At 41.4% G+C, this 25,410-nt stretch overlaps 5 protein-coding genes across 6 annotated transcripts; 2 read left to right on the top strand and 3 right to left on the bottom strand.

The window, feature by feature from the left end:
* On the top strand, positions 5,123-5,858 carry LOC110436017. The gene is made up of 4 exons (XM_021462184.1): positions 5,123-5,251; positions 5,319-5,540; positions 5,630-5,790; positions 5,828-5,858. The coding sequence occupies exons 1-4, from the start codon at positions 5,123-5,125 to the stop codon at positions 5,856-5,858; spliced, it is 543 nt and encodes a 180-aa protein (XP_021317859.1).
* LOC110435378 lies at positions 7,179-7,822 on the bottom strand. Its single transcript, XM_021460878.1, has 2 exons — positions 7,489-7,822; positions 7,179-7,409 (listed from the first exon to the last, which is right to left on the bottom strand). Exons 1-2 carry the CDS (start codon positions 7,807-7,809, stop codon positions 7,251-7,253), a joined length of 480 nt encoding a protein of 159 aa, XP_021316553.1. The 5' UTR covers positions 7,810-7,822; the 3' UTR covers positions 7,179-7,250.
* Positions 7,945-9,183, bottom strand: LOC8086005 (serine/threonine-protein phosphatase 7 long form homolog). The gene is made up of 5 exons (XM_021462183.1): positions 9,049-9,183; positions 8,807-8,917; positions 8,501-8,703; positions 8,146-8,437; positions 7,945-8,055 (listed from the first exon to the last, which is right to left on the bottom strand). Exons 1-5 carry the CDS (start codon positions 9,181-9,183, stop codon positions 7,945-7,947), a joined length of 852 nt encoding a protein of 283 aa, XP_021317858.1.
* LOC110436016 (oleosin-B6-like) lies at positions 13,186-13,557 on the bottom strand. Its single transcript, XM_021462182.1, has one exon. The coding sequence runs from the start codon at positions 13,555-13,557 to the stop codon at positions 13,186-13,188; it is 372 nt and encodes a 123-aa protein (XP_021317857.1).
* On the top strand, positions 15,243-24,225 carry LOC8086004 (putative disease resistance protein RGA1). 2 transcript variants are annotated; one of them, XM_021461518.1, is made up of 4 exons: positions 15,243-15,598; positions 17,057-18,184; positions 20,970-23,372; positions 23,936-24,225. In XM_021461518.1, the coding sequence occupies exons 1-4, from the start codon at positions 15,308-15,310 to the stop codon at positions 23,945-23,947; spliced, it is 3,834 nt and encodes a 1,277-aa protein (XP_021317193.1). In that variant the 5' UTR covers positions 15,243-15,307; the 3' UTR covers positions 23,948-24,225. The 2 variants fall into 2 exon arrangements, with proteins under 2 accessions (XP_021317193.1, XP_021317194.1); XM_021461519.1 differs by lacking the exon at positions 23,936-24,225 and having other exon boundaries at positions 20,970-21,173; positions 21,266-21,422.

The following is a 25,410-nucleotide window of genomic DNA, read 5'->3' as shown; positions in this document are numbered from 1 at the left end:
CAAGTTTACAGTAAATAGTATTTGTATTTATGTGTCCAAATAAATTTATTAAAAAATATATATACTATTGTTAGATAAATAGGCAATTTCCATATCATTTTAATTCTATAAATTAACATTATGATGATCACATATAAAAAATTATTAATCATAGAAGTCATGATATCAAACATGTTTATAGCAATATGGAACATGTGATCAATTAACATGTGAAGCATATGATTATTAAAAGCATTAAAGCATCATATATAAAACATAACAATAAGGCAATGCATATATCTCAAAATAGCGATAAACATGTAACATGTGAAATGATGAAACAAAACTACTGAAACATATAGGCAACAACATACGAAATGACTCGACTGAACAAACGAAACAAGCAGACAAAGCATATATTTTATAGCAAAAACAGACACAAGATATAAATAGAAATGACATGATTGAATATATGGAACATACTCAGGGCAATACGAGAAACAGCATGGATATACTACTGAAACATGGACGATCTGAAAAACGAAACACATTAGGAAGATGAACAGATCATACCCTCCTCTATGCTCCAAGGATCCTTGTCCAACTTCCATGATGATGTAGAGGATAAAGATCATCTCCACCAGGAAGGAGAAATCCGCCCGCGCCTGTGTGAGGAAGACGGTGACGGAGCTCGAAGACGACCACGAACAGCAGCGGTGGTTTGGGCAGTCGCGATGACGCTCTCCAAAAACCTAATTGCCGATCCCTCGTGCAAGGTCCCAAACAGCAAGGGCTTCAGAGCCACCTGCCCTCTCGCTCCTCAATACGCACAGAGTTGCGAGATGGAATACCTTCTTTGCTGTGAAACTGTGTTCTGAGTTGTTCTCTCTATATACCAAAGAGATCAGAATCTCCTATTTATCCTTGTGGCTGGAGTTAAAAGGAGGAGTGGAAGAGACTCCCAAATGGCAGCTGAGGAGACGGGCATCCGAAGGGCTTAACTCGGAGTTGAAACTCCTCTAGTAGTGAGTTGAAACTCCAGCAGTTAGTGGGTGCTAAAAATTAACATAACCACACCACGCTTCGCCCGCTCGCTGCCTGCCTGCCACGCTACGCTACACCTTTGTTCTTTTCTTAACTTCTCAGTTTAAGTGGAATAACTTCCACCATATAAGTCAGGTCAAGAACTCTTGGAATTCTAATCCGGTAGAACTTATATTTTGTCCACAGTTACAAACCATAGAATTTATTAATTTATTAAATCTAAATGAGCCTAGCCCATAATAAATTCAAAAACTATAACTTATCTAATGACTCTTATTTTTATTTTATATCATAAATGTTGGTAATTTTTATATAAATTTATTCAAAATTCAAATGGTTATCTAATGACTCCTATGCATTCGTACTCCTATGCATTCACAATACTTATCTAATAACTCCTATGCATTCGTACAGTAATGTAGCCGCAATAATTTAAAACTTTTGCACAGTTATTCTGACTTGGAACTTGACGACTATGCAGGCTAATAACAGAATAATACATTAACAACTCTGTTTTTGTAACATACCTCCTTAGCCTAGTATTATAATTTATAACAAGGCCTCCTGTTTATTATTACCCTGAAACCTGAACTGGAAACTACGCAATACACAGAGAATATTAATATTACACAAGCACTTGTTTGCCGCACAAGTACGTAGATATAGGCTGCTAAGTGTGGCACACTTGGGTTGGAGAGATGAGCTCATTGCCTTGCTATGGACCTGTAGGTACTCGCTTCAATTGGTGCGACCTTAATTGATCGATTGCTTCATCAACGGAACTACTTATCCGCTGAATCTACTAGCCATTTAACAGTGCTTTTTCTTTAATAAATCGGCGAATAGTACTTTCAGTTATGGCTTTTTAGCCAAACGAACAGAGCGTTTACTAGTAGTACATATCATGTGCTACATGAACACTAGCAAAATATTATGCATGTCCAATGTTTGGGTGGGTTCTTATCCACCAGTTGTATGATATGTAAGTTTCTTTCATGCATGGGGGGAATAAGGAAACAACAAAAGGTTTTCCGTGTCATTTCCATGGCTAGATGATGGCGAATTTTAGGTGAATCAACAGTTCCAGGTGCACCCGGAACCTGGAAGCTCTGGCAAGAGCTTCCAGGTGCACCCGGGCATGGTCGGACGTAGAACATCATCTCCACCCACGCGCAGAATTCAGAGAGGAAAAAACTTCCACCGCAATGTTGGATCTTGTAAAAAGTCTTCAAACAGATGCGTTGCTAGCTGAACGCCCTTCATAAAGAGCTGTGCTTCTGCTTCATCACCATAAGCACTACGTACGTGTGCTATTTTTCAGTAGCTTGTCACACCAGTTCTGCTTCTTCTTGCACCCTTCTCGATTGTTATATCAAGTATGGATTCTTGATATAGAACTGTGGATCAGGCAAGAGAGCGAGGAGATGAAGCATACAGTAGTTTGACAAAGTGGTGGATACTCTTATTAATTACCGCGCGTGTCTTCTCTTTTGGAATCTTTATTTTCTTTAGGGCGCCCACAATAATATAAGCTAGTTACTAGCTTTAAGCCAACTTTTTTAATAAGGTTAAATTTAAGCATATAGCTCATAATGTACATGCTGACCTCTCATGACACTCTCAAATAATCTTAGAATGTGTGTATGAGCCTAGTTCTTATCAAGAACTAGCTTTTCTCTCTTCTTCATTAAACTACGAAAAATTGTTTAGAGCTGGCTTATAAATGACCCACTGCGGGTGCCCTTAGCAATGTACATCCAGCTGGTACTTGGAAGGTCACCATTGCTTTCTTCACATTGTTAAAGTTTATCAAGTACTATAGCATTTTTGTTTTATTTAGTAATTAGTGTCCAATCATGGACTAATTAGGCTTAAAAGATTCGTCTCGTAAATTACTCTCTAACCATGTTTTTAGTTTCGTAAATAGTTTACATTTAGTACTTCATGTATATGTCTAAATATTCAATGTGACAGATGACGGTTAGGAGCAGGGTGTTGCATAATGGAGACAAATGCGGACCTAGCCTTGAACAAAAGTTTAGCTATGTCTTGTTTAGTTCACCCTGAAAACCAAAAAGTTTTCAAGATTCTCCGTCACATCAAATCTTGTGGCACATGCATGAAACATTAAATATAGACGAAAACAAAAACTAATTACACAGTTTAGCTGTAAATCACGAGACGAATCTTTTGATCCTAGTTAGTCCATGATTAGATAATATTTATCACAAACAAACGAAAGTGCTACAGTACCAAAAACTTTTCACTTTTCGGAACTAAACAAGGCCCTAGCCTCATTTAGCACATCGCAGTCTAGTCTCATCAACTTGCCAACTTGGTATGTGGCGTTAATTCCCCTCCAATAATTAGAGTTCAGACATGTGCTCTCATCAACTTGCCAACTTGGTATGTGGCGTTAATTACCCTCCAATAATTAGAGTTCAGACATGTGCTGATATGCACCATCTAGTCTAATCTGCTACAGAGATAAAGGGAGACCATCATTTTTTGCTATCTTGGACACTAATCCCTCTCCCTTTTTAATTGTGGTCATTGATGTATGTACCACATGTTTGACTCGATTTGTAGAAAATATATGCAATATTTGTATCTCCAAATAAATTTGTTAAAAAACTAGATTCAAAGATCTTTCTAATAATACTAATTATATATTATAAATATTAATATTTTTTATTATATAATTGCCGGCAGTTGTTTTCTGGAAGCGCAAGCGACAATTAAAAAGAAACGGAGGGAGTATATCTGTGGCCTTATTTAGTTTGTAAAAATTTTTGGGTTTAGCTACTTTATCGCTTTCGTTTATTGATTTCCAACTATACACTAACTACGCTCAAAAAATCGTCTCTTAATTATAGACAAACTATGTAAATAGTTATTATTTTATCTATATTTAATACTTTATATGTGCGTCTAAAGATTTGATGTTTCGAGAAATCTTAAAAAATTTTGGAAAGTAAACAAGTCACTACTCACCGTAGTACTACAGTTACCCGATAAGGCAATACTGTAACTCAAGAAAGTTGTGTTCTGCGTAGAATTTTTTTTTATTTTTAGCCCATTTTTAAAACAAATTTCAATTTTGACACGCTTTTGAAAAAATTTTCAAAACTAGGCCGTTTGGCCCCGCCACCATACATGGCGGGGCAAAATCACTGCACTCCGCCATGCATGGTGGCGGGGTACACCCTGCCACGTCAGCGCTGCATGTCCCTGTGTGCTGACGTGTAACCCGCCGTGGATCATGGCGGGGTATGGGGACCCCGCCGTGGATCATGGCGGGGTACGCCCGCGCCCTACTTAGTCGGCCGAACGGCCATCTTCCTCTCATTTCTCTCCCTCTCTCACCCCGAGGGTCTCTCTTTCTCTCCCTCTCTCACACCCGAGCTCCGCTCTTCTCCGGTGCCCCTTCGCGTTGTCCTTCACCCCCATTGCCCCGCCTCGGTGCCCCTCTCCGCTGCGTATTCCCCACCTCATCGTTGTTCACGGTTGTATTCCCGGCCACCCCTCGTTTGGAGAAGGTAAATTTCTTACAACCTTTACCTTTTCATTGTTTAGATAACTTCAATTGTTTATTTTTAGTATGTTTAGTAAATCTTTTGTTACGTTACTTTGTTTAGTTATGTGATTTGTGTTTAATTATTTTCGCGTATTTAGATGGAGGACTCGTATCGTGAGTCGATTTGGCGAAAAAAGGGTCGTCCTAGAGAGTTGTACCCCGATGTGTCTTGCAAGGATGCCCCCGTGCCTCCAGAGGAACCTATTCCTAACTGTGATTGTGGACATCCGGCACACGTGAGCCAGTCGACACATCCGGATACTGCGGCACGTTGCTTCTATACTTGTTATAGTTATAGCGTAAGTCACTGTGCCCTTTGTTTTTCTTATTAGTTTTTTATATTTTTATTCCCAATGAGACAATTGATACTCTTTTGTAGCCCTACTTCTGGTGCTTTTTCTTCTAATGGATCGACGGGCCGGACAAGTTTGACCCTAGAATTCTGCTTTTCTATCCCGGCGTTGATCATTGCAAACGTGAGTTGTTTACTCGCTGGGTTTCGCCCCCCCTAACCCTCCTCCTATGACGGATGAAGAGAAGGCCGTCGCCTCTGCACGGCGGCTCGAGGATCCTCCAAAGTGTCATTGCGGAGAACAAGCCGTGATAAATCCACGGAATGAACTAGAGTTCATTTGTCCTCTGCGGCGTGAAGTAAGTTTTAGGGTCAATCTTAAAATTTCAGTTCGTTTATGTGTGTTCTAATGTGTTCTTTTTGTAGGATCGTGGTTTTCGAAAGTGCCGTTTCGCGGAGTGGATCTATGGTCCAAAGAGCCATTGGCCAGAGCCTGAGAAGCAGGAGGAGGTTCCAGAGTGGAAGAAGAAGCGGAGGTCTATTGCGCCTCCCGTGATGTGCAAATGTGGTGTTGAAGCTAGCTACGGCCTAGTTCCTTCAGGTCTTGGGATTGGCCACTTCTGTGGCCACATGATCGACTATGATGAGGTTTGCTATGACTGTGCACATTTAGTACTACTATACTCATATATTTGTTTTTGTACGCTAACTTTGTATTCTTATATTTCCCGTAACAGAGCACTCAGAAATGCAAATGGGAATCATCTGATGATGTGTTTAAGTTCAAAGATGAGTATAAGGCAAGAGTAGCAGTTCGCAAGACGAGAGGTTATCCTGCAAACTACGTCACTGATTTTGTGAAGGACCATAAGAAGAAAATGCTTGCATTCGCGCAGGAGTTGCGTGTTCGTAACCCTGCGAGTATTGCATGGAAGAAGTGGTCCGAGGAGAGGGAAAAGGAGATAGAGGAGTACCGTTCAAGGAAGGCTGAAGAGGATGCAAGGAAGGCTGCGGAGGAGGCTGAGAGAGCTGAGATGCAATGCTTGAACGATACTATTGCCTCATTATGTGCTAGTGAGTCATTTAATTTTTGAAAGTGAAATTGTTTGTTTCTCTGAAATGAATATGTTATTAATTATTTAAATTTTGTACTTACAGAGATTGGATGCACCGGGAACTGGCAAGCAGATGTGGGCCGTGCTAAGTACGCGGAGAATATGATATTAGGGCGGGACGCTGCAGTTGGTGGCACCGCTAGCCGTCCGATTGTGGTCGAAGAGGAGGCCGAGGCGGAGGAAGATGACGACACCGGAAGGATAGGCGACCTCATTCGTCTTGCCGAGGAATTGGGGTACCCTCAGGACGAGCATGACTATGAAATGGGAAGGATAGGCGACCTACTTCGTCTTGCAGAGGAGGGTGAGGCGTCAGGACCGATGCCTCTCGGTGCCTTAGAGGAGGGTGAGGTTGCATACCACAACCAGAAGACATCGGTCTACGAGTCATGGTGGCCAACAGACATGACCGAGGAAGAGGGACAGTTATACTCTCAGGCGGCAGAAGAGGCGGAGGCAGCTTACTACGAGAGACAGGCTAGTGAGGCAAAGGCAGCGGAGGCGAGCATGGGTAAGGAGGCTGTAGTGGACGATTGGGAGTCCGAGGACGAGTTGCTTACGCAGTGGTGCACGCAGTTTGATTGATGTGGTAATGTATGTGAGTTGCTTAGGGATGAGACTTTTGTACTTTGAAACTTGTCATGTAATAATTTGTATTCCGACGTATTTCAATTTAATCGCTCCTCGCCAAAGTCCACAGCTGTCAGAATGTTTAACTAACATAACAATTTAAAAAGATTTTCTAATATGTTAAACTAATATAACATTTAAAAGTTTTGTTTCTTGCATGTTTACTAGCTAGTTATTTGTGTAATATTTAAAAAGAAATAGATGAAGTCTCTTTGAGTAGTACCATGTAAGGTAGATGGGGTTCTGGCCATTTTCTGGCTACCCCACCATGGCTGGGGGCGGGTTAGGGGTACCCCGCCATGGGGCATGGCGGGGTACCCCTAACCCACCCCCAGCCATGGCGGGGTACCCAGAAAATGGCCAGAACCTTTGCTGCACGTTCTTTGTTTGGTTTTTGTTAACCGATTGTCCTGGTTCGCAGCTGGTTTGGCAAGACAGAGATTTTTTCGTAAATACCAAAGATACTTTAGAACGAACAACTAAAATAATTCTCACTAATGCTTAAAAAAGGCACATCAAATATCTAGAAATATGTCACAGTTACCAACGTGCTGGAAATAACAATATGTTGCAGGTACTACATGACAAGTCCCAACTGCTAAACATGTCTAAACTAATCATCGCCAGGGGTGTAGCGGTTTCGCGGCTTCCGTCGCCTCCTAGGATTGGTAGGCACCACGTTGCTTGTCCACCCCACGTCCGTGCGGTCTCGCCGCTGCCTCTCTCGCTGCCGCCTATGGACACGGTCCGTCTCCTGTGTGGACGAAGTACCCTGCAAACAAGTACCCTAATGAGCAATTTTAAATTTTGAATCATGCAAATATAGAAAAGTAAAAGCACAGTATAGGCACCTGGTGCTCGACGTGTCTGTACTCCTCCTGTGTGTACTCCACCCCCTGTGTGTACTCCTCCGGTGTGTACTCCACCCCCTGTGTGCCAATAGGAGCACCGCCTAGCTGTGAGGTACCCATCTCCTCGTGACCGGTGAACTCCCACTGTAACTCGTCGTCGTCGTCGTCGCCACTAGTCGTGGAGTACTGAAGGGCCTCGTCCTCATCGTCCACGTCCGCTGGACCCTTCCCTGTGTACTGCGGAGTACGTACAGAGGAGGAAGCGGCCCTAGCCGAAGTAGCTCTGGTGGACATCGAGGCCGTCTGGCTCCTAGACAACATGGGGTGCAACGGAGGCTCATATGTCGTGTCTGTACAGCTCAGCTTAGCCGCTAACTTCTTGCAGCCCTTTTTGATTTTCTGCAGGATAAAATGACAACATGCATTATTCAGTTGTAATTGCTTTGTAATAATGAATTATTTTATCGAAAGTACCTTGACAAAGCTGCGAAGAGGGTTGCTCTTGTCGTCTCTACTCCGGAATAGTTGCCTACTAGCTTCCTCGGAGTAGTTAGACAACTGTTGTGACTACAACATCACACACAACATTAACTCGATCATTTGGACAACTGTTGTGCCATAAACATCAAATAATACATGAAAGTCCAAGGTACTTACCACATATCTATTTAAGGGGGCCCTAAGAACCTGTTTGTCAACCCTTTGCGCCTCGTCGAACGCATCGGCGATGTCATCCTCAGCACCCTCATCTGCAGGGGTGTTGGTGTACGGCACCATGATATGAGTCCTCGTACTCCGGTGCAGCCACTGTAGGTACTCAATCCATCTGGCCGGGTCGTGCGGTGGTAGTGAGTTGACGAGGGGAACCTGCCTGTGATACCAAGTCTGCAAATGTGCATCGTGCCTGACCGCCCAATCCTTTTGCGTGGACCGAAACCTACGATCAATCCTGCAAAAATATATTGCATTAGCAATGAGCCAGTTAATGGAAACAAATAAAGTGCCATCATACCTATGCAGCTCAGCGTTTGTGGAATACAGCGGTGGAATCCCCTGCAGCCTCCCGAACTGTCTGTAAACCCTGCAAGGGTAGTGCATCTCGACCACGTGGAAGAAGATCAGTGGGCCATCGTAAAGCCAATCGCTATCCTCCTCCTCGCAGCGTGGACTAAGGTACCCCTCTAGCTCCCACCGAGACCACGGTGACCATGTGACCTGCAAAATTTGTAAACTTATTTTTAGTATTTCAAAATAAAACGCATTAATAGTGCATTTAGTACTAAAAGTGAATTGAACTTATGTAGTTGTGTGTCAAAACGTCTAGCTCGTCAGTGTACTGTCTGTACCTCCTGTCTGCCTCGCCCCTGACTACCTTAGCATCTGTCCAGAGAAAAAGGGTGGCGGGTCCAACATCTTCATGCACCCGTACCTGCAAGTATCACAAACATAATGTCACAAATGCCTTAAGTGTTATGAACAAATCGAAATAGCAAATGCACTTACAGGCAAACCCGGAGGTTTAGTGGGCCTTCCAACTGGAAAACGCTCCCAAATCCAAACCTGAAGTAGATATGAGCAGCCACCTAGGTTTCCATTCGATGACTGGCGACGACAGGCCTGGCAAAGCTGACGGTATGTCCATGCAAGCACCGCGGTACCCCAACTGTAGCCGGCAATGTTCTCCAGTGGCTGCATAAGGATCCTCAGGAAGATTCAGCTGATGCTGTCTCCTGAGGAATCAGGGAACAAGAAACCCCCCAAGAAGTGCCACAACCACACCTTTGCATACATCTCCACCTCATGATCTGGAGCATCAGGCGGTGGTCCTGCACCAAAGTTCTGCGTAATCCAAGACGTCGAGACTCCTGAGGTCTTCCTGCAATTACAAGTAAACCAATATTGTATAAGTATAGATGTATCTAAAATGGTTGTATTAGTAATTTCAATGGGACTCAAATATGAACTTACTTGGTGCCTTTAACTTCAGCATCTGATGGCCGCCTGCCACAAAACTCCTGTACCAAGTCTAGCCAAGTAGACTCATCGACGACCCCAGTCACCGGATGACCAGACAAACTCAAACACAATATCATCTTCACATCCTGCAATGTGATAGTCATTTCTCCACAAGGTGTGTGGAAGGTGTGCGTCTCTGGTCTCCACCTGCATCGTTATAATATTGTGTATATCAATTATTTGAGGGCACATATTTAACAAACAAATTAAAGTAATGTAAAATGTTATGTTACCTATCAACAAAAGCAGTAAGAACTGCAGGGTCTAGAGTGGGAAGTCCACTGTTGTAGACCCGGACGATCTCAAGAAAGCCTGCACGACAAATGTACGGCGCGTATCGCTCGTTCCAGCTGTGTACGTGGTGCGTGCGACCACGAAGCACACACAACAGCCTCTGTTGCTCTGACAAGGCCTTGGCCCGGTGGTCCTTGTCGTAGTCCGCCTCAATGAGGCTAAAGCGGGGATGAGGTGCCCGCGCCGCCATCGTAGCCCGCCTGTTTCAAAAATAAAAGAAACAACATTAGTACAATTAATAACATTAGTAATAAGACAAAGCAAGTAAATTTGACGACAAATAACATAAATGCATGTTTACTAAGAATTTTGACAAGCACAAAGATTAATAAACAAACTCTTGTCTACCCCTCCTATGAAATCTAGCGTTATGACCAGGTTTCTTGCAAATGCTGCATAGGTTCTGCGCACGTTCTTCGTTGAAGTCACCGCCACCATACATGTCATCGCCATAACCTTTCATATTGTCCATATCGCCTTTCAGTCGCTTCTTCTTCCTCCTTCCCTTCCCTACCTTTCTTAGGTCCGGATAAGGCACGTAGTCCTCACCATTATATGGAGGCCACTGCGACTCGTCAAGGTACGGCTCGAAGCTATTCTCCCAAACATTTTGGGTGTTGGCACGGAGATACAAGGGTGACATGTATGGTTCAAGTGTATGGTCAAAACCTCTAAGCCGACAAGACGTAATCATGTGTGAGCAAGGGGCATGCATGATCTGAGGTACGTTGCAACTGCATTCTACTTTTTCAAGATCCACACGGTACGTTCGCCCACCAAATCGTTCGCCGCCAAGGTTTGTGCCCCCTCTAGCTCGTACGCTAAAAACAAGTCTATCTCGTCCATAGGCCTCGCCAACCTGTTGCTTGGACAACTCCTCAGCCTCCTGCAAATATTCGTGTGCAGCCTTCCCCCATCTTCCAAGCTCCTCTTCATTCCTCAGGGCTAGGCCATACCGCGTAACAAAATATTCATTGCACTTCTTAAAAGAGAACTCAACAATACCGGACACTGGTAGAGATCGAACGCCTTTGAACACACGATTGAAAGACTCAGAGGAGTTTGTTGTCATTATGCCATACCGAAACCCACCCTCATCATATGCTAATGCCCACTTCGCTTTATTTTCCATCTGCTGATCTAACCATGCCTTGCCCGCTCGGTTCATCATCTTCTGTAGTTCCGCCATTGTCTCCTTAAACTCGTGTTCCGTACGTTTATTACAAAGTTCCTTTAACTTGTCTGCCACCTCCTTCTTCCGTTGACGGCGCCAGAAATTAGCGGCAAAATGCCTCATGCACCAACGGTGCACTAGGGGTGGGTGCCCATCAATGTGTTCACCGGCAGCATTAAGAATTCCAATGTGACGGTCCGATATCAAACAAATGGTGCGAGAAGGACCAAGGACGTGAAGACGGAGCAGACGCATGAACCATGACCACGAATAATTGTTCTCCCCCTCTACCAAAGCAAAAGCCAGTGGCACAATTTGATTCTCCGGGTCTACAGCAGCAGCCATCATCAATGTACCTCTGTATTTGCCGGTGAGGAATGTGCCATCAACTAGAACAACTGGCCGGCAATACTGAAATGCATGCTTACACTGATCAAAATACCAGAACACACGGTACAGAATATGCCTCAACGGGTTCTGAAGATAAAACCCTCCTGTGTATACGAACCATCTCATGCCAGGGTTGAAGTGTTGCATTGCACACAAAATGCGTGGAACCCTGTTATAGGCTTCCTCCCAACTACCCCAACGAATTGCCAGGGCAATTTGCTTTGCCTGCCATGCCTTTCCATATGTTACCTCATACCCAACAAAAGTGGCTATGGTCTCCTGCAAGAAAGACACCGATACGTCGTTGTCCGCATCTACAAGACCCAATATACGGTGAGCAAGGTACCGAGCCGTCAACTGGGGATGGTACCGTTTGCCCTTGTTAGTCTGGCATCTGTGCGGCTGCTCCACTAAAGTTACTTTCCACTTCCCATCACTCGACCGTTTCCGTGCATTCAACTTCCACGTGCACGGGAACCCTGCCTTGCATACTATTTGAAATTTTACCTCCTTGTCGGAATGCCGAACCGTGTACGGCCTATGATGATACACAGCATAGTCCTGAAGGAACAACTTCATCTCAGACATCGTATTGAAAAGGATTCCCTTCCTGAGTATTACATTTTCATGGTTGTACAATGATTCCTTACAAATCTGCAAACCCGTGTCACAAACCACCATATGCGACATGCTGACATCCATATAATTTGGAACACCAGTAAAGGGCAAGCCAGCCTCCCTCAGCTGTGTAAGCTCTGCCGATGTATAAGAGGGTGGTGCAACGTAAGGTTCCGCCTCTCTAACCCGACCCCATCCTTCATATTCCTCTCCATCACCTAGATACCCTGTGGCTAAATTGCCCTGAGTCCGCGTTGCATGAAGTACCTCAAGCGGAACTCCTGAGGCCATGCCACGAACCGGTGCACACATGTCAGGTGAACCTACTTCCTCATTTTCTGATTCCTGAGAATCAGAGCAAACATCATCACCAATCATTTCATCCTCTGCCGCCTCATTCTCCTCTTGTTCAAACTCGTCTACATCAAAATCATTTCTTATTTGACCAACTGGAGGAGATTGAACCCGCTCCTGCGTCCAATTACCATCCAAGTCCATACTCTCCATAGTTTGTTGGACATGCACACCACAATCACCACCGTCGTCGAAGGACGGCTCCTCATTCTCAACAGTCTCCAACACCAACTCAGCCATGCCTACATTCGAACCGTGGATGACCCTATTGTATTGGGACCACTCAGCTTGGTTACACAAGTCCATCATCACATAGTGTGCCCTATTCTTTCCAACATCAAACCTACCCTTTAGTGTGAAAGCATCGCCAAACTTCAAACTCAAACGCTCACATAGATCACTGAAACAAGGGGGACCATCAAACCATTCCAAATCCTCGGACATATCCTCAAACTGACAATCCTCTCTCCTAACACTTCCTCCGTAAAAAACTCTTACACCGTAATCCATCTACAAAACGATTTGATATCCGATCAACAACTAAGAATTATGGTACTACTAAATAATTAATAACTAACTAACTAAATACATTAATACCTAACTTACTAACTAATTAATAACTAACTAAGTACAGTAATACCTAACTTACTAACTAATTAAGACATAAGTAACTTAGTAACTAAATTATTAACTCTAATAATATTAACTAACTAACTAACTACAAAAAGTCTAACTAATAAAAATAACTAACAATACTAAATAAATAAATAATAAATAAATAACTATCAAAAACTAAATTAAGTAACAATATAAAATAAGAAAATTATATACAAAGAAAAAAATTTATACCTTCACTGCCGGCCAGAGGAAGGGGGCACAAGCCCGGGCGACCACCAATGTCGCCGGAGTGAGGGGGCAGAGGGCAGGGCGCCCTCCAAGGCCGCCAAGGCAGGGGGCGTGCCGGGCACGGCCACCCCCACCACCAAAGGGGCGCGCGGCGGCCGCGGTGCGGGGCAGCGCGCGGCGGGCGGGGCGGGCGCGGCGGGCGCGGCGGCGCACGGCGGGCTCGGCACGGGGGCGGGGCGCGGCACGGCTGTGGGCGGGGCGAGGGTGCGGCGCCGGGCGAGTGGAGACTGCGGGCCGAGGGGGGTGCGGGGCTGGGCCCTTTTGTCAGGCCAGGGGTACCCCGCCATGATGCGCGGCGGGGTAGGGTAAACCGCCATGATCCGTGGCGGGGTACCTTTGGCCACGTGCCCCGCCACGTGTCCAACACGTCAGTTTTCGTTCCGTTGACCGTGCCACGTCACCACCCATACCCCGCCACCATGCATGGCGGGGTTCGGTGATTTTGCCCCGCCATGCATGGTGGAGGGGCCAAACGGCCTAGTTTTGAAAAATTTTTCAAAAGCGGACTAAATTTAAAATTTGTTTTAAATTTGGGCTAAAAATAAAAAAATTTCTCTGCGTACTGCATTGGGATGTTTGGAGCTTCGTGATTTCCTTGGTTTCTTGTGTTGAACTTTATTCATGAGAAGCTGGAATATTAATATATTTCTTTTTCTAAAAAAAATACTAAAACTACCATATGTTTGCCAAATATAATTAAGATAATTTTATATTTTCTATTTCCACCTTCTTTTCCAATCTGCTCTTATAAAACGACGTAGAAACCTAACGATCGATTATTATTATCAACATCTTTCCTCCACAGTTTATAAAATGGTCGAAATTTTTTTCTTCATCTTCTTTGTAATCAACAACATAGGCTTAGGTCTTACTAGTATAGAGAAGCTCGCGGTTCGTATAACCTATTTGCACAAGCATTTTTGAGAACCGTCAGTGCTAGACGCCAATAAAAATGGATTTTTCCACTAGCGGTGCGGTTGACTGAGAACTGTGGAAAATGATTTCCACCGTTGTTTCAATTAAGACAACTGCCTGTGGGGATTGATTTCCACAGGCGGTTCAGTTAAGCCAACCGTTAGTGGAAATATTTGTCCAGAAAATATAAACTGAGTTTCAAAAATAAGAAAAAAAAAGTTATTTCCACCACTGCCTGTGGTGATTGATTTCCACAGGCGGTTCAATTAAGCCAACCGTTAGTAGAAATGTTTGTCCAGAAAATATAAACTGAGTTTTAAAAATAAGAAAAAAAGTTAATCATATGGAAGTCCCGGCAACCAATCAAATTTGAACTTGCAACTTTAGCATAGCCTCTTTTACCACTCCACTTATCACTCACTTATGTTTTTATTAAAGTTTGGTTCCCCACATATTATTCTAAATTGAGCATACATTTATTGTTTGAGGTCCTAAACAAATTAAAATGAAAAAGTTGTCAACTATAAAATTTCATAATCTTTCAAGATCTACAACGTTTATATTTGTAATTTCTCTATCCAAGATCGTTTACAAAATTTACATTTCAAATTTGAAAAATTCTAAATACGCCTTCCAACATCTTATAAAACATCCGATGTGACACTCAAAAACTTTTCATTCGTCAACAAGGCCTATATTTAAGATGCAAGGAATATGATGTCTTTCTTGAAAAGATTAGGAACAGCTGGTGCCAGTCACATGGATGTCTGCATCCACACCTTCCAGTCAAAAGCCGACAAGAGACAGATGGATATGGATGCTGAGTCGATTAATTAAAGCAGGATTTTGACACCGTAGCACTTTCGTTTTTATTTGACAAACATTGTTCAATCATGGAGTAACTAGGCTTAAAAGATTCGTCTCGTGATTTACATGTAAACTATATAATTAATTATCTTTTTTATTTATATTTAATGTTGCATATGTATGCCGTAAAATTCGATGTGATAGAGAATCTTGTAAAGTTTTGGATTTTTAGGTGTATCTAAACAAGTCCTGGCCGGTCTCACCCACACCCACACCCACACGCACACAAACACACCACACCCCATTCTAGCCGCGCGGGGGCGTCTCAGAGCTCTGCAGCCATCCATGGCGGAAGTCTTAGCTGGATTGCTCACTTCCGCCGTCGTCGGCGTTGCCAAAGATAAGCTGGCCTCGGTCATCGCGGAGAAGGCCAACTTTCTGTGGAATTTCGAGGACGACCTGGAGGACATGATGGCTGTTCTGGAGACCATCTCAGCGGCTCTCCAGGATGCCGAGAGGCGGTCGGTCAAGGAGAAGCTGGTGCTGCTGTGGCTGAAGCGGCTCAAGAACTCAGCCTTGGACATCTCCGACATGCTCCAAGACTACCAAGACACTAGCAAGCAGTTAACTGCAAAGGTGAGTAGTTACGCATCCTACTACTATCTTCATTTCCTTTGCAACTGAGGACATGGATCGTGGGGGTTAATTAATTATTAATTGGACACTCTTATTTTGGACCGGATCTGGATCTCCAAACACCTGCTAATCGATCTCGAGCGTATTCTGTAGATCAGATCTGTATGAAGAGTGTGTGACACTCTGATTTAGTGTCTTATCAGGTGCACCAAACTTTAGATGAATTAGTTTGGGATTTATTGAAAATAAACTAGCTGCCTTTTTTATTTACAGAAAATGCAAAAACACCTTTATGAGTCCTCAAAGGAAGTCACAGAACTCGATATTTAACAAAGCATGTATAGTATGAAAAATAAAGTTATTATATATTTATGAGTAATTATTTTTCTTCTTTATAATGCAGAAAATATCTGTCAAAGTTTTATTTTTACTTGATATATACCTCGTAGGATATTATCGTATTATTGCCAATATTAACTTACTATATTATATATTATGCAAGTTATGAACATCCAAAAATAAATTGCAGTTTTAAAATTTTCAAAAAGAATAATACATACATATAAATAGGTATGTAACATTCCTCCCTATTTTCCCATAAATATCGAATAGCTTATTTCTCCCATTACACACACGAACATATTTGTTAGTCTGTAATGAAGTTTATAATTTTTTTTCAAAAGTTTTCGTATATGCAATTGGAATCTCTATCATTGCAGCATCTTCATTAATAAAATATAAGTTAGAACTGCTACTGTGAGATATAGATTGCAAATACATATACCAAAAATGTTCGTAAACATTTTATGAGTTTTACACAAGATGGAACAATGTACATGATTTATGAATCCACGAATTCATTCTCAAACTCAACTTAATTAAAAATATTAGAAAAGACAATTTTCTGATATTTTTGGGACAAGCTATGAAAATATCTTTAAGATAGGTGGTTTCAGTATGTGAGATGTCTGTGAGAATCACTTCATTTCGATGTGCATTTAGATAAAATGTGTGCCTAAAATTGATTCATAGCTACAGCACACCCATCGATTATTTAATTAATCCAGTCATATGTCTACAGTTTATACCTCTTATTGTTGAGTTTCTTTAGTCTTAGCCCAACCATGCTCATAGTTTGGGAAGGTGATGCATGACCATGAGGATTACCCAGAAGTTGGAATGATGTTTTGATAACCTAAGACAATAGATTGCAATACTAATTATATTCACCTTTTTCTCTACAAATGTTCTTATTTGTATAAGTTTAAGTTAGAAAGCAGGGCCAATAATGGGCCCCTTAATTTAAAATATCTAGCCAATTCCTACTTCAGTTTATGGTAAGAGACTAGAGAGTAGGTTACACATTTCCAATGAGATACAAGTTATAAGTTTATATTGTTTGTTGCCTCTTTGCTTTGGGTGTAACTTCATACTGAGAAACACATGAAATTCTTACAGGTGCCTGGTGTGCTCTCATGTCTACCCATTGCGTGTAAGAAGACTAATGTGGCTAGTAGGATGAAGAGTATTAGAGAAGAACTGGGGAAAATCAATAAAGAATTTCGTGATTTTAAATTTTCAAATGGTGGGACTACCAATTCTGTTGACCAGTTTGATGACGTTCGCGAAACATCATCATGTCTGCCTAACGAACCAATAATAGGGAGAAATATAGAAAAGCAGGAAATCATAAACTTGCTAGCAGCAGGTACAAATAAGGAAGAGACATTGATTGTTGCTATCTATGGCCTTGGAGGTATGGGCAAGAGTACTTTAGCACAACAAATTTATAATGATGCACATTTCAAGAAGTATGATCATCGTATATGGGTTTATGTGTCCCGGGATTTCAGTTTAAGGAAAATTGGAAGCTCTATAATTTCTCTGCTACCAATAGAAGGAGGCCATCAAAACAGGGACACGCTGGAGGCGATAAATCAGTGCCTTAATACCCAGCTCCATGGCAAGAAGGTTTTGATTGTTTTAGATGACTTATGGGAGGAGAAGGATGCTGAGTTGGGGAAACTGAGAAGAATGCTTCACGTTGGCAAGAAGGACAGTATGATAGATGTCATAGTAACCACACGCAATGAAGACATTGCAAGGAAAGTTTCCACTAGTGAACCGTACAAGCTTCAGCCTCTGAAAGATGCTACATGTTGGGAAATAATTAAGAGAACTAGTAAGTTTGAACAAGAACATAACCAGGAAGGATTCAAGCAGATAGGATTGGATATTGCAAAGAAATGTGGTGGTGTGCCATTAGCAGCTCAAGCAGTTGGCTACCTGCTACAATCCAAGCAACTGTCTAAATGGATAGAAATAAACAACAGTGATATCTGGAATGAATATTCTGAGGATGATGTTAGTGTTCTTCCATCCTTGAAGCTAACTTATGAAAGGATGCCACCACAACTAAAAGTATGTTTTTCCTACTGCGCCATATTCGAAAAAGGCCACAACATCACAGAGGATGATTTGATTCACCAGTGGATTGCTCTTGATTTTATCAAGCCATCCATGGGGAAGAAATACATCAGGCAACTTTTGGGGATGTCCTTCCTTCAGGTTTCAAAGTCGCCCTGGGTATGTATGAGTATATATAACTGCCAAAATAATATTCTCTGCTATTCTTGTACTACTCGCATTTTGCCAAAATAATATTCTCTAGTCGTCTAGGCATTTGACTTACAAGTAATAACCTAGATAAAGTATATATAATTGTTATTAATTAATGTAAATAAATTTTTGAATCATTAGTGCTTGAGTCTTTAAGTAAATATTTTACCAAAACAAAACACATTATTTATCTCTCACACATACATGTGTACATGATCTGTAAGATGTCCCAAGCTGTATTTTTTACTTTAATCAAAATTATATTATATATATATATATATATATATATATATATATATACACACACACACACACGTATAAGTGGTAATCTATAAATATACATATCCTTTATGGTTTTTCAAACATTTTCTTGTAACAGAAAATGTTGACCACTTAAATGTAGATTTGATGGGATATTTTAGATTTCTTTAATATTGACAAAAGTGTTATGTAAATTTAAGGGTTTACATTTATTACCTTTCATAATACCAGGGGTAATTAGATGCAACTTTAGGTTTACATAAGATCAACTTTCTTAATTGAATAGATAAACTAAATGAAATGGCTATATTATTATCAATGGTGATTTTAGTCTACGGAATATATAGATATACTACATGTTTCTAATTCGTTTTATAATTTCTAGGGTTTACCTTTAATGTTTTTCTATGGGCTTCATGAGGATTAGCTTGGAACCTCTATTAATGACTTCTAGTTTGAGTTTCTACGATATAAGCTCTGGTTGCATCATGGTATAATAATCATTTCACACACACACACACACACACACACACACACACACACACACACACACACACACACACATATATATATATATATATATATATATATATATATATATATATAACATACATTTTAGTCAAAATGTATAAATTTATTTATAATTGCAGCATATGAAATTTATTTACGTGGGATATTAATATAGCTTAAAGGGGATTATTAGTGTCATAACTATACAATTTACTAAGTGACCATTTTTCCATGCTTGTTATGCTATTAAAATAAATATTTATTAGAATATATGCATGTTTACTTGGTCTACACAATGGTATATTGTTGGGGGAGCCCATATGGAACATGAGCCAACTCCCTCTTGAAGACGCCCAATAGAATTTATAGTGTAGTAGTTGAAGATAAATCAAAGGCCATGATGAAAATTTAGAGGCTGTGATGAAAAGTTGGAGGGCGAGGCATCATGAAAATTAGTTGGAGGCTATGATGAAAAGTCATAGGTTGAAGTACCATGAAGATCAGTCGAAGGCTGTGATTCAGAGGTCAAGCACTGCGAAGATCAGTCAGGGGCTATGATAAAAAGTCATAGGTCCAGGCACTATGAAGATCAGTCGGAGGTTACGAAACAATGGCGAAGGCAGAGGCACAATCCTCCCGAGCAGAGATTCTGAAGCAACATCACAGGTGGAGGCACGAGCCTCCTAGGCGGAGGTCATGAAGCAACGGCGAAGGCGGAGGCAATCTAAGCAGAGGCCTACATATCTTCGCCAGTTTAGAAAGGGAGTTTCATGGTGCCGCCCCTTTGGGTCAAAGGCGGACCTCCCGTGGGCCTACAGCTAAGGCCCATGAAGCAAGGGTGGTGGAGGAGGAGAGTACCTATATTGCCTCTAGAGATATGTACAAGTATAGGAATATTCTAGGAATGTACCATAGCTGTCAAAGGAAAAAGTGTAATATAGCACCCGAGCGAACAATGCCCTATAAAAGAGATAACTAGGCTCTACATAAGGGAGGATGGCGTGTAATTCAAAACCCCCTAACTATTGCCTCGGTAATTATGTGAACTCCATTTTTGTATCTGTGCCTCCACTAGTTGAAGGTCTCTGCCCCAGAGCGGAGCCTTCGACCACCAGTGTCGCGCTGCTATCTCCTCTCCCACTCTGACTTAGCAAACCCTAACGAGCTTTCTCCTCGGGCTTCACCTTGGGACCTTCTACCTAGGGCCTCTATCGGGATACCTCATCCAACCGGTCTTAGTCCAGGACCTTTGTCTTGGGATCTCCGTCGGAGACCTCCGTTAGGGGACCTCTGCCTCTCACCCTCTATCGGGACCCCTATTTCCCAACAAATATAGCATTATCTTACTCTTAACTTAACAACTATAGAATTTTGTAATTTAAAAATATACATTGTACTTTATGGATAATAAACTATTTGATATGATTTGAGATGTATTTTTGTTTTTATTTATGATGAATGAAGTGGATAATTTAGATACAAATAAAAATGTGTTTCTTTACATTTTCTTTCAAAATGGAATATATAGTTAATTTGAATGCAACATAGGCATTGGATTGTATTAATGACAAAGGTGGGTGATTTATGTATAAATTTAGTGGGTTATTCTTAATTACCCTCGGTAATGCATGGTGGATACATGTGATTTAGATAAAAAAATTACTAGGAGGTCACTCTATGCATTATCTAAAATGGCAGAGTTGGGTAATTTTGTTATATGAAATAGAATAGACTATTATGATTGTAGACTATCAAATTAAATACAAGGTATTTCTAGTAACTGTATAAATTTATAGGATTTATTTTTTTCTAAAGCATCTTCTTAGAATTAACGTGAGGCCTCGGTTGGAGCCACTAATTAGTAATGGTATGATAATATGTTGTCAGTTCTTAACGCACTATTTTTTAGGAAATGCTTCTGTTATAATGGTCTTACGTTGCTTTCTGTCACTAATGGAGTATGTTGAACTTTTAATATCAGGCTTTTGGAGAGCATATGGCACGGTACACCATGCACGACTTGATTCATGATCTAGCAACATTAATCATGGCAGATGAGTTAATTGTTTCAGACGTCGCATCGAAGAGCAATAACACACATGGCCAGAAATATTGTCGCTATGCATTGGTTACAAAGTATGACCAGGCACAGGCGACAAAATTATCATATATTTTGCCGTCCAAGGTGAGAGCACTTCATTTTTCAGATTGCAATAAGCTGGATGTCGCTAATGGGGCATTTTCATTCGCAAAGTGTTTGCGCATTTTGGATTTCAGTGGATGCTCTAGTGTACAGTTGCCAGCCTCTATTGGTAAACTTAAGCAGCTGAAGTATCTCTTTGCTCCAAGAATGCAAAATGATGTTCTCCCGGAATATATCAATGGGCTAGCAAAACTGCAGTACTTAAACTTGAAAGAATCTTCTCGCATTTCTGCACTACCAGAGTCAATTGGCAAGCTCTCCGGGTGTCTGGAATTTCTGGGTTTATCTGGTTGCTCTGGCATATCAGAACTGCCAGCATCATTTGGTGATTTGAAATGTATGATGTATCTTGACATGTCAGGTTGTTCTGCGATAAAAGAACTCCCAGACTCAGTTGGTCATCTCACAAATTTGCAGCGCCTTGAGTTATCTGGATGCAATAGTCTAAAAGCGATACCTGAATCTTTGTGTGGCCTCACACAACTCCAATATTTGAGCTTAGAATTTTGCACATATATTGTACGGCTACCGGAAGCTATAGGCTGCCTGGTTGATCTACAGTATTTAAACTTGTCACATTGTGGCGTCACGGAACTTCCATTGCATCTTGAATTGGCATTGTGCTCTATAAAGAAAGAGTTACCGAGAGCTCTGCGTGGACTGACCAGATTAGAGTATCTGGATATGTCATGGAATGGTCTGGTGGTGGGGAAAATGGAGAAGGATGATCTACTAGACGCTATGAAAAGCCTCACCAGTCTCAAGGTTTTGTATTTGTCAGGTTGCCTCAAAAGATGCTTTGATGTGAAAAAGAATGATGCTTATCTTGATTTCATCGGTACCCTTACCAACCTGGAGCATCTGGACCTATCGTCGAATGGAGAACTTGAGTATCTACCAGAAAGTATTGGTAACCTCAAAAGGTTGCATACGTTGAATCTCAGAAATTGCTCTGGACTCATGTCCCTCCCAGTGAGTATAAGTGGTGCAACTGGGCTGAAGTCTTTAGTGCTGGACGGATGCTCACACGAAGTGATGGACCAGGCCACTTCTCTGTTGCATTATTCATTAACATTACCACTTTTTAAGGTTCGTGCTGATGACATCAGCGGTTACAGCAATCTGCACCAGCTCCAGGGTGAAAGTGACATTGGTGGGTTAAATATTGTTTCCCTTGAAAACGTCAGATTTCTGGAAGAAGCACAGAGACTTAAGCTGTCGGCCAAACAGAATCTTGTGAAGTTGACACTGTCTTGGACCAAGGATGCCCATCGACTTATAGAGGACAAGGATTTATTGGGAGAACTAGTACCACCGATGAGTCTCAAGTCCTTCCGTCTTGAAGGTTATAGCAGTCCTAGCTTTCCGAGCTGGCTCATGGTCATTTCTCACCATCTCTCCAGTCTTACTCAAATTACCCTGGATGGTCTACCTAAATGTAGCAACCTACCACCACTTGGACAGTTACTATGCCTAGAAAGTCTGTTTCTCTCGTGTGCACCTGGCATTACAAAAATTGACAGTGGTTTCTGCGGTGGCGCAGGAGCATTTCCCCGGTTGAAGCGTGTCGATGTATCTGATATGGATGGCTTGGAGGAGTGGAATACAACATACATTGGTGAGGCTGGCGTGGAGGAGTTCATGTTCCCTGTGCTAGAAAGATTAGAGGTATCTTGGTGTCCAAGGTTGAGGTTGAAACCATGCCCACCAAACAGCAAGTCACTCGTAATACGAACAAGCGACCAAGTCATATCGTCACTGGAGGAGATAGAAACCAGCAGCCATTATGTCCGCAACTCTACTCCAACCACTAGACTGCTCATCCATGTAAGCCAGCGCCAGAGTTTCAGGCTGTTTCACCACTTCCCTGCCCTCCAGCACTTGCAGTTGGGGAAATGTCCAAATCTGGGAAGCTTGCCGGAGGGCATACGGCATCTCTCTTCCCTTCAAAGTCTGGCGCTGAGAAGCTGTGACAGTATATCGGCACTGCCAGAATGGCTGAGCGACATCTCCTCTCTTAAAGAACTCCACATCTGTGAATGTACGAGCATCAAGTCTTTGCCTCAATGTATACAGCAGCTCACCAACCTCCAGAAGCTAGTTATTTATGGAAACCAGGAGCTACGTCAGTGGTGTGAGTCAGAAGAGAACAAGGCCAAGCTCGCACACATTAAGGAAATAGTAAGTTCACAATTAAAATGCATTTATCATGTCAATATTATTCATGCTTTCGTTATACATATTACAAACTTCCTGATCCTTTTTGTGTTTCTGCAAGTCAATTATCTTAATTAATTAATTAATCTTATTAGATATATGTGTCTGTCTGTTGCAATTCTCTTGGTATTGTAGAGTGTTTTTTTTTACTTGCTAGGAAATAATAAATAGGGAGAAATCATTGGCTGACCTCTGTCACATTAGTTAGCTAACAAGTCGCTATGGTTTAACAAATATCAGGCAATCCATCTTTCTTCCTTTGGAAACAGAGTGACAACAGATTAGTCTAACAACTCTTTTTGGCTGACCACTTGTGTGTTTGCCAAAAGCAAAAAGAATATTGACAATATATTACAAAATAAGAAAAGTAGAAGGATACATATATAATAGGTATTGAATGAAACTAGTACTGTATTTTCTGTATGTATGTTGTACTCGAGATATGGATATTTTGTTATATTATTGTCTTCATTTCAATGAGAGTATAAACTATTGCTAACCAGTACACACTTCTTTCATATCTGCAGAGATATGACTAATTACTACGGAAAATGGGCATCAGAGTTAAAAGGTTACGGATACAATCCGCTGGAGTTCATTTGGAACCTTCTTCTATATTTTTTTTCTTTACATTTTTTACGTGCACTATACATTTTTTGTATTGTGTAATTATTAAATTATCTAGACACTTCTCAGATGTGTATTACAAGGACTGGGTCTTGTCATACTGTTATCCACTTACTACTGCAGAAAATATTTCGTTCTCCAGCCATTCATTACAAAACATTTATGATAATATATCACCGACGATTTGTAATAGACCTGGTTCTGAAAATATTTTTCACCATTAATTCGTATTATGAACCGTTGGTGAAAATATTTGCGTTACATAAAACGAGAGTAAACTCCAAACTCAAAACAAGGACCGGATCCTATTATTCTGTAATATCCGATTAATTTTAAGAACAAAATCAGATATGTACCATATGTGAGTTTTAAAAGTCAAATCTCATATATAGCTACAAATAAAGGATAATATTAAGAGACAATGCATAAATTATATAACATACATAATAAATCAGAGATAACCTTAAGCAGCAAACAAAGAAAGATAACTCTAACTCCAGGTATTAACTTCACTTTACAGGATCCAACTGACTGGTTGATCACAAGCCTAACACTCCTCTAAGTATGGGAGAAATAGCAAGAGTGAGTCCATGTTGAACTCTACAAGTATAGCAACTAGATTCTATAGATCCCACAATCTCATGATCAATGTGACATAAATAATGTAGAGCATTAAACAATAAATAATGAGTATTTTAACACAGCAAGAATCATCACCCTTAATGCAAGAATTCCCAAGGCCGCTCTTGACCGTACGTGAGCACGGCTAGCATACCAGTTTTAAACACTCTGCAGAGGTTGTACATCTTTACCCATGAGTCATGATTTACCCTTTCGCCCAAGGTGATCAGCTTCTTAACCCACTACCAACGAGGGTCGACAGAGATCACTATGAAGTCTTTCAAAAGTTTGTCTAACCTGTTAGGGCCGCAAGGTTTCCCGGGCGAGCAGATATAGAGCCCCCCTTCCGAATGGCACAATGACGCGCAGCCTATACACATAAGGAGAGAGGCTCGCACTATACCCATGTCGGCAAGCCCCTCTAGCGCCCTTACGGGTAAACCTCTAACAAGCTAGAAAAGGTCTTCATACTGAGCTAAAGACAGAGCCATTATAACCCTCATGGTTGCACTGTTGTCCCGGTTATCACTTACAGGTAAATCATCAAGTGGCTAAAAAGTCATTTTTATTGTTTGTTACTTAACATTAATCTAGTCATAGGATCATGGTCATAGAAATAAAACCCAAATGCTATACTTGCCTTGATCCGGTTGCTCATACTTTCTCAAACATTGCATATGGTCAACACCTTTTGATCTCCAGCGCTTGCAGATAGTCTTTCTTCTACTTGTAGATCGTAGCACACTAAGCACGC

The sequence above is a fragment of the Sorghum bicolor genome, chromosome 5, assembly GCF_000003195.3.
Source record: "Sorghum bicolor cultivar BTx623 chromosome 5, Sorghum_bicolor_NCBIv3, whole genome shotgun sequence".
Lineage (NCBI taxonomy): Eukaryota > Viridiplantae > Streptophyta > Magnoliopsida > Poales > Poaceae > Sorghum > Sorghum bicolor.
The sequence above is the reverse complement of the archived record's forward strand: the minus strand, read 5'-3'. Positions and strand labels throughout refer to the sequence as shown.